The sequence below is a fragment of the Galeopterus variegatus genome, unplaced genomic scaffold, assembly GCF_000696425.1.
Source record: "Galeopterus variegatus unplaced genomic scaffold, G_variegatus-3.0.2 Scaffold1551, whole genome shotgun sequence".
In the NCBI taxonomy this organism is placed as follows: domain Eukaryota; kingdom Metazoa; phylum Chordata; class Mammalia; order Dermoptera; family Cynocephalidae; genus Galeopterus; species Galeopterus variegatus.
Window position 1 is genome coordinate 65,109 of NW_007727662.1, and position 9,281 is coordinate 74,389.

Consider the following 9,281-nt stretch of genomic DNA (forward strand, 5'->3'; position numbering starts at 1 on the left):
TAACATAATCCTTAAAACGCAGAAGGTAATAATACCTTACCTGGAACTCATGTGGCTGAAGTTTACCCTCTCTTGCTTTGGTTGCTAAAGAAACAACATCATTAGCAATAGCTTCCAGTCCTTTTATATGTGCATTAAATACAATAGGTGTGATCAGTCCTGCAGGAGTACTGACAGCAACACTAACATCAACAACATGATTTCTGTTTAAAAAGAAAAAAGAAAAAGAAATTTAAGTAATAAACAACACTGTTTATTAAGAGCCTGTGTGCCAGGTTAAGCAAGAATATTGATATTTACTTCAAAAAAAATCTTATTTTTTTGGCAGCTGGCCAGTGCAGGGATCTGAACCCTTGACCTTGGTGTTATAATACCATTCTGTAACCACCTGAGCTAATCAGCCAGACTCTCAAAAATTTCAGACCTGGTTTGCACTACTGTTTAGCCAGAGACATCTGTCCTGGTTTTTACATCCTTCCATGCCCTCTCCTTGACTTGCATTTTTAAAAAATGAATGAGAAATGTGTCAGCAGGTTGGTTTCACACACATCCTCTAAATTCCCCCACCATCTGCCTTGACCAACATATGGGTATAGCTGGGTTTTAAAGCCCAGCAGTCAGTGAGAATTCAACCATCAGAAGTCCTTGAATTTTTGAGTGGAAGTGCACTGGCTGGAGGGAGGGAACTGCATCACTGGGAGAAACTGGAGTGCTCAGAATGTAGAGGTGGTAGTGCCTCAGAAGAACATAAAATTAGGATTCCCAGTCTTTTCTATACCAGGGGCCATTATGTATTTAGGTCCCATCTCAGAATATTTTTTTATCCCTGAAAATAAAATACTCAAACTACAAAAAAATAAAATGAAACAAAAAACATACTGAAATTCAGTTATCAAACAATTTTTTAAAAATTGTGATATGTATACTTCCATATTAATTCAATAACAAGATCTTGTTGCAGTTATAATAATGGCTATCATTTTGAAGTAGTGATGAGCAAAACAGTATTTTAAGATACATGCAACAACTACAATGTGATATGAAAATAACTGATTTTTACTGGTTACCAGCCACAAGTACTGTTAACTTTTCTTTGATTTGTTCTCTACATTTATAATGGGAAAAAATGATAAATTTCAGTAGAGGTTAGTGGAAAAAATGTGATTTTTTTCCCCCACCCAAGTTCAGAAACTCCTGAATTATATCCACACTCTCCTCTGGGGTCTGTGTAAGAGCCTCTGCTAAAGTGTTCTGCAACTGAGAAAAAGTTAAAACTTCACATGAAGGCACATCTCTGCCTCCAGAAAAAGAACTCCAGTTCTTCCTAGGCATAAGCTTTAGAATATTATGGGTACCAAACCCCCCTTTGCCCAAGCTGGCAGAAGCAGACTTCTGTCACTTGCATACATAGGGACCTGCTCTAAGACTACTACTTGTAAAGTGTAAGACCCTTATCAGTTACCACAGCTGGGCTCCAGCCAAGGTATCACCTAGCCAATACTGCTTTCTTGATTAAATTATCCTATTATTACAATATCGCTTGTTTAATAATCTTCCTCCTGAAAGAATAGGAATGGTATTTCCTATCTTGTTCACCACTGAATCCAGCAAACAGTACCTGTTCAATAAATATTTGTTGAATGGCTGTATGAACAAATAAATGAAGGGCATTTGGTAAGAATTAATAAAGTCATAGAACTTGCCCTCCATCCTTGATCCTTTCATCCAAGTAGTGCTTTCTTCAGATATTCTTAACAGTAGATGGCTCTCACTTCACATCTACCTCCATGGCTACTTAAAACACACACACACACACACACAAAGTAACAAGTATTGCTGAGGATGTGGAGAAACCAGAACCCTCATCGACTGTTGGTAAGAAGGTACACAAAATAACAAGTATTGCTGAGGATGTGGAGAAACCAGAACCCTCATCGACTGTTGGTAAGAAGGTAAATAAAATGGTGCAACCACTTTGCAAAATAGTGTGGAAGTTTCTCAAAAAATTAAACATGAATTTACCCTATGACCCAGCAATTCCATTCCTAGGAATCTACCCAAGAGAAATGAAAACATAGGTCCACACAAGGAATCGTACACAAACGTTCATAGCAGCATTATTCACAATAGCAAAAAAAGGGAAACAACAAAATGTCCATCAACTAGTGAATGCATAAACAAAATGTGGTATACTGATAAAAGTAAACACTATTCAGCAATAAAAAAGAATAAACTACTGATACATGCTACAACATGGATGAGTATCAAAAAACATTCCATTAAATGAAAGAAACCAGATGCAGAAGACCACATATTTTATGACCCCATTTCTATAAAAGGTCTAGAATACACAAATCTACAGAGACAGACAACAGACATATTGTCCAGGTGATGAAAGTAAAAGCAGGAATTCACTGTAAAAATGGGTATGCGTGATCTTTGTGGGGGAGATGAAAATTTCTAAAATCAGACTGCAGTAAAGACTGCACAACTCTGTAAATTTAACAAAAATCATAAAACTGTATACTTAGAGCAGATGAATTTTATGGTATATAAATTATAGCAAATTAAGCTTTAAAAAAAAGTGCCTGTATGCCAGTCATAGAAAGAAATGAAAGATATATAATAAACTATCCCTGCCTTCAGGATGCTTACAATCTATATAGGGAGATGAACTACCTACATACAGAAAAAATTAAAAAGCAAAACCAGTACATAATATTTGTTGCATTAATGAATGTGCCAAATGAGTAATATATACAATATTCAGGCGAGGGAGAGCTTACTTTTGCCTTACATAGTACAGAGGTAGAATTTGAGCTAGGTTTTAAAGATAGGTACGATTTCAACAGATAGGATGTGGTACGGTTCAAGAGTAGGTTTTAGTCTTGGTTCAGGTAGCTGGAATTCAAGTCTTGGCTCACCATTTACTAGCTATGTGATGTTGGGCAGGTTACTTCTCTGTGTGTCAGTTTCCTCATCTGTGAAATGGAAATAATGGTACCTATTTTACAAGGTTCTCATGAGAATTAAATAAAATAATGAATACAATTGCTGAAACACTCATTAAATATCAGGGCACTTCAAAACATTCATGGAAAAATTCATATTATCCTTTAATTCTGGTTTTCCATGAACTTTTCTTTTTTTCTTGTGTCTGGCTGGTAATGGGGATCCAAACCTGTGACCTTAGTGTTATCAGGCTGTACTCTAACCAACTGAGCAAACCGGCCAGCCCCTCCACAAACTTTCTGAAGTACCCTCGTATTAGCTGCTGTCATGATGATAATCATCATAATCATAATGTGGGAAAGGAATGCATCTAAAAACAAGGAAAGGGAAAGCCCACGCAGCATCCTAGAAGAAGAGAACTGAAAGGCATATTCAGTGATAGTGGCTAACCCAGATTGGCACAAGAAAAAGAAGGTTTTACAGAAAAGTAATTGCAGAAAACAGGCCTTGACTGAATTATGGAAAGATATGAATGTCATAAGAAGCAAAGCTACTTCTGATCAGGTACCAGATAGCTATCCATGAGTCAGTGGTATGGACAGTGCTGAAGATAGGAAGACTGATTTAAAGTCTGTTTTGTGGGTTCAATGAATGGTGGCCCCCTAAAAGATACATCTATGTGTTAATCCCCAGAATTTATCAATGGGACCTTATTGGAAATAAGTCTTTGGGGGTATAATTAGGATCTTGAGATGATATTATCCTGGATTATCTGAATGGCCCTAAATCTACTGCCAAATGTCCTTAGAAGAGAAGACACAGACACAGAGGTGAAGGTCACATCAAGATGGAGGTAGATTCATTCACAACTTCTTGGAGGTAAGGGGAAAAAAAAAAAACAACAAAGGAAAACAAAATAAAAGATGGAAGTAGAGACTGAAGTTATGCAACCACAACCAAAAAATTCCTGGCGCCACTGGAACTGGAAAAATCAAGGAATAACTCTCCCCTAGAGTCTTTAGATGGAACACTGCTCTGTTGACACTCTGATTTTGGACCTTTGGCCTCCAGAACTGTGACAGAGTAAATTTGTTTCAACCCATCCAATTTTGTAATTCAGAATAGCAACCCTAGGAAACTGTACAGTTTACAAGGAATATTAGACCCTCACATGTTCTCCAAGAACGGAGTGACCAAAGAAAAAGTTCGAACTAATACATTACCCAATAGAGTTCTCTTGGGGCGTTTCAGAAAGAATTCATGATGAGGGCTTCCAGGCAAGACGGTGGAAGAGATGGTCCCCAGTGTCACTCTCTCCCACAAATCAACCAATTTACAACTATTAAACAGCAATGACAGCCAAGTTGGGGCCGCTAGAGCTCAGGGTAAAGGAGGGGAGACCTGCAAAGTTCATGAAGGCAGGAAAAGCCACAATGAGAGAAAGAAAGGATTGCTCCCACCATTTCGAGCCCCGGCTGCTTCAAGTCTGGAGCTGGTGAGCACATGGAGCAAGAGCTGAAAAGCTGCAGCTGTGCCCTTCCTATGAAGTTGTTTGGAGGTGGCAGGGGAGAAGAGGATCTTGCTGGTCCCCTAGGCCAGCAAGACCACTAAAAGGGGTCCTGTGGACCCACAAAGCAGTGAAGAGTCACAGACAACAGAAAAAAGGAGCCACTCAGAGGCTGGTGAGACATCACAAGGGACCAGCACATGGTCCATCCCATGGGAAGTGTTTAGAGTGCAGGCAGTGGGGAAGAGAAACCCACCAGGGAAACATTGGGGCACAGCATGGACAGTTGATCTACCCTCCAATCCATGCAGGACCACTTAGTGGAGACTGGTCAGGAATACAGAACTGCAGGGGGGGTGCAGTTTTCTGAAAAAGAAAACTCTAGTCATGCCCAGACTAGAGTTTCCACACAATCCAGGTGGACCAGACCTCACAAGACCCATAAGTACCTAGGAAGTCAACAATTAAAACCTGAGCTGCACAAAAAGCTTTCCCCAGGCAATCAGGGGGTAGGGCTGAGGGCCTTAGCAACATCTGCAACCAGCCCAGCAACGACCACCAAGCTGCCGCAGGAAGTGCCCTGGGCTCCCGAGCATCCTGGCTCAGGAGCCCAGGGCAATGAGGGGCCACGGGCCTCAGCTGCAACCCCCTCACTGACATCCACAACCAGCCCAGCAACGACCACCAAGCTGCCGCAGGAAGTGCCCTGGGCTCCCGAGCATCCTGGCTCAGGAGCCCAGGGCAATGAGGGGCCACGGGCCTCAGCTGCAACCCCCTCACTGACATCCACAACCAGCCCAGCAATGACCACTGCCAGAGTGCCCTGGGTCCCTGAGCAGGGGCAGTGGGGGGCCGAGGGCCTCAGCAATGCCCCCCAACATCAACAACAAGCCCAATGACAACCACCAAGCTGCTGCTGGTAGCACCCTGGGCTCCTGAGCTGGGGTGTTGGGGTGCCAACAGCCTCAGCTATGCCCCTGACATCCACAACCAGCCCAGCAACCACCACCAAGCTGTTGCAGGAAGCACCCTGGGCTCCAAAACCAGGGCAGTAGGAGACTGAGGGCTTTAGCCACACTCCACTGACGTCTGCATCCAGCCCAGCAACAACCAAGCTGCCATGGAAAGCCCCCTGGTCTCCCCTGCCAGAATGGGGGGGTGCCACAGGCCTCGATCATGCCTCCCTTCTTTCTCCTCTTCCCACCCTATTTCCCTTCCCCTTCCCTTCCTTCCCCTCCTCCTCTTCCCCTCCCCCTCAACTGCACCACAACATCATCCTGCAATGAGGTATGGAGCTGGGGGAAGCTGAAGCCAGCCACAACTAGGCAAGCTGCCGCCATCACCTCAGGCCTCAACCAGGAGCCTGAGGCATGGAACCAGCGGAAACCAAGCCCAGCCACACCCAGGTAAAGAGCACACCAAAAACATCATTTCCACATGGAAAGCCCACCATAAACATCACAATTGCCATGGCTGCCGCAAAAGCAGCTAGTCTCTATAGCAGCAGTCACAGCCAATATACCACCATGCAGATGGCATGTCAGAATCAATTGCACTGATACAAGGAGAGGCACCAGTGGAGATCAAAAGAAAGAAAAAAAGAGGTCCTCTCTCTCCAAAAAGCACGCTCCAGAGTAACAGAAGAAGTACGCGATTTATGGTAATAGGGGAGGATTTGATCACACTGTCTCAGTACTGGATAGACTGTTTAGGCCACCAGTGGAGATCAAAAGAAAGAAAAAAAGAGGTCCTCTCTCTCCAAAAAGCACGCTCCAGAGTAACAGAAGAAGTACGTGATTTATGGTAATAGGGGAGGATTTGATCACACTGTCTCAGTACTGGATAGACTGTTTAGGCAGTAAACCAAGAGAGGAACGGTTAATCTGTCAGATGGAGAGAACAAATCTATGGTTATTAGAGGTGGGAGGGGGAGTGGGAAGTGGGGGGTTGGAGAAGGGGCATAAAGAATAAGTATGATTTGTAACAGTGAATATGCTAATAAAAAATAAGTTAAAAAAAAAATTCATGACTACAATAGGTCCCCCTTATTTGAGGGAGATAGGTTCCACGAACCCCAGTGGATGCCTGAAATGGTGGATAGTACCAAACTACATATATAATATATACTTTCATATATATACCTATGATAAAGGTAAATTTAAAGTTAGGCACAGTAAGAAACTTACAACTAATAACAGAACTATTATAAAAATATATAGTAATAAAGTTATGTGAATGTGGTCTCTCTCTTTCAAAGTACCTTAATATTTTCAGACCATGGTTGACTTCAGTTAACTGAAAACACGAAAAGTGAAACTGAATAAGAGGGAACTACTCTACATAGAAAACTAACCCGCCCCCTGCCTTTTAGACAATCATTAAAATCAGTTTAGTATTCATGGTATATACTACATGTTTTAGTCATACACAATTATTTTCATAGGCATAAAAATATTAATACTGAAAACAGATTTAATCCAAATTTGTGCCATAATGGGAAAGGGTGTGTGTGCGTGTGTGTGTGTAGGCTAAATCTTAATATTCTTCAATATAAAATCAGTTGACTTTTACTTCTAGGAAGTATAAAAAATGCAAAATCCATAGTAGGCAATAGGAAAATATTATTTAGAAATCTGAGGGTAAATGCCAGAAGAAACAACAGTTCAAAAGTTGTGTTGGCTTTTGGGAGTGGACCTCAGATTAAGAGTCAGAGTATGTAACTGTAAATCATAGAGCAATATTCCAACCTATGTATTATTATTTTAATAAAAACGAAATTGATAATTGTGGTATATGAAATATATTTGGTCTTTGTCTCTGAGCTCCTATAACCCCTAGAATTTGTTGAGTGATAGAGGAGTATCTTTTGTTATTCATAATGAGCCCCTTTGATAATTCCTGAGTTTATGCTAATGAGGTAACTTAGGGTGGAGCCCCTAGATAACCTCAGGATGGGGTCAGTCACCAGATCAGAGGGTTGGAACTATAAGTCACACCCATCAACCTCAGAGAAAGAGTGGGTAGAGAGAGATCTGGACATCAAGCTCTGTGAAAACTCTTGAACAAGATTTGATGAATTTCCAGGATGCTGAACATGTGGAAGTGCTGGGAGGGTGGTGCACCCAGAGAGAACAGGGAAACACCCCACCCCACCCTTAATACCTGGCCCTATCCATCTCTTCATCTGCTGTTCATATATCCTTTGTAATAAATCAGTAAACACAAATAAAAGCTTCCCTGAGTTCTGTGAGCCATACCAGAAAATTAATCAAACCTAAGGAGGGGGTCATGGGAACCCTGGTTTGCAGCCTGTTGCTCAGAACTGAACTGAATTGAAAGACACCCCACTGGTGTCCACTGAAGAACCGATTGCCTGACTGCCTCCCACCCCCCCGCCAGCACACACACAACATCTGGTTACAGAAGTGCTTCTGTGAATATGTGAAAATACAGTAGAAAGGAAAAAAGTTTTTTTTTTCCTTTCAGAGTAATAATAATATAAAAGCATCTACAGAGTAGAAAGGACCTAGGCTAAGGACTCAGAATCTGGTTCCTATCACAGTTCTGACACTTACTAACTTACTAACTCAGGGCAAGTTACTTAACTCACTTAGCCTCAGTTTCTTCATCTAGAAAATAAGAGTGAAAGCACTTAAATCATAAGGATTATATGAGATAACATGAAACACACTGAGAACCATGCCAGTCACACGCTACCATAATATTAACAAATACTGTTTTCAATTTTGCCTCTAAAATATAGAGGCAAACTCACTCGTGAACAAAAATTAAGTATTTAACTCTGTTTTGTTAGAGTTCTTATCAGCTTAATTATACATATTTTTACACTAATCTCTGTTTCCTGAACTCATACAAAGAATTTGTAGCCTTTACTAACTAAATTTAGCATTATCTCACGAATAGTTTTGTGTTGTTTTTAAATTATTTCACCTATGGAAGTCATCTCTTCCTCTGTACTCCATTTCTCCTTAACCCTTAAACTCCTAGTTACACATTAGACAACACAAGAAAACTGCTGATGGATATGTACATTCCCCAGTTTTACTTACTGTCTTATAACTGTGTCCATCCAAGAAGAATTTGCTTCAGGAACTTTTAAACATGCCAAAGCAGAAGCTTTTATGATGAAGTCATTGACAGAAATTTTGCTTCTCCCTTCTAACATCTGTAAAGACAAGAAACCATTGTAGTTCTAAAAATTCTCTCTTCAAAGACCGAAACTGTATAATCTTGAGAAAGGAAGGAGGGGGAAGAGAATACACAAATGCCGTGAGGTGCAAAGGATAAAATAAAATCAAAATTGATTCTTTCATCTTATTTAATGTAGGTCTTAAAACTGTATAATCTTGAGAAAGGAAGGAGGGGGAAGAGAATACACAAATGCCCTGAGGTGCAAAGGATAAAATAAAATCAAAATTGATTCTTTCATCTTATTTAATGTAGGTCTTTATAGTTATGTTTCCTGCTACGCACTGCGTTAGCTGTATCCCATAATTATGACATGTGTTGTCTTCATTTTCATTCATCTCAACAAAAACAAAATTTGGTTCTTTGAAAAGATCAACCAAATGTCAACTACAACCATGAATGTTGTTAGACCAAGAAAAAGACTCAAATTTTTAAAACCAGGAATAAAATAGGGGAAATCACTATCTATCTTCCAGAAATAAAAAGGATTTCCTGTATAGGGAATACTATGAACAACATATGCCCACAACATATGCCCAGGGCTGGCCTGTGGCTCACTTGAGAGAGCATGGTGCTGACAACACCAAGTCAAGGGTTAAGATCCCCTTACCAG

General features: G+C 40.7%; 1 protein-coding gene across 1 annotated transcript in view; it reads right to left on the reverse strand.

Moving 5' to 3' along the window:
* DLAT (dihydrolipoamide S-acetyltransferase) overlaps positions 1 to 9,281 on the reverse strand; it is a 41,573-nt gene that overhangs the window by 3,542 nt on the left and 28,750 nt on the right. The window contains exon 12 of the mRNA XM_008577601.1: positions 41 to 203. Within this exon, the coding sequence (XP_008575823.1) occupies positions 41 to 203 (163 nt within the window). The remainder of the gene's footprint in view (positions 1 to 40; positions 204 to 9,281) is intronic.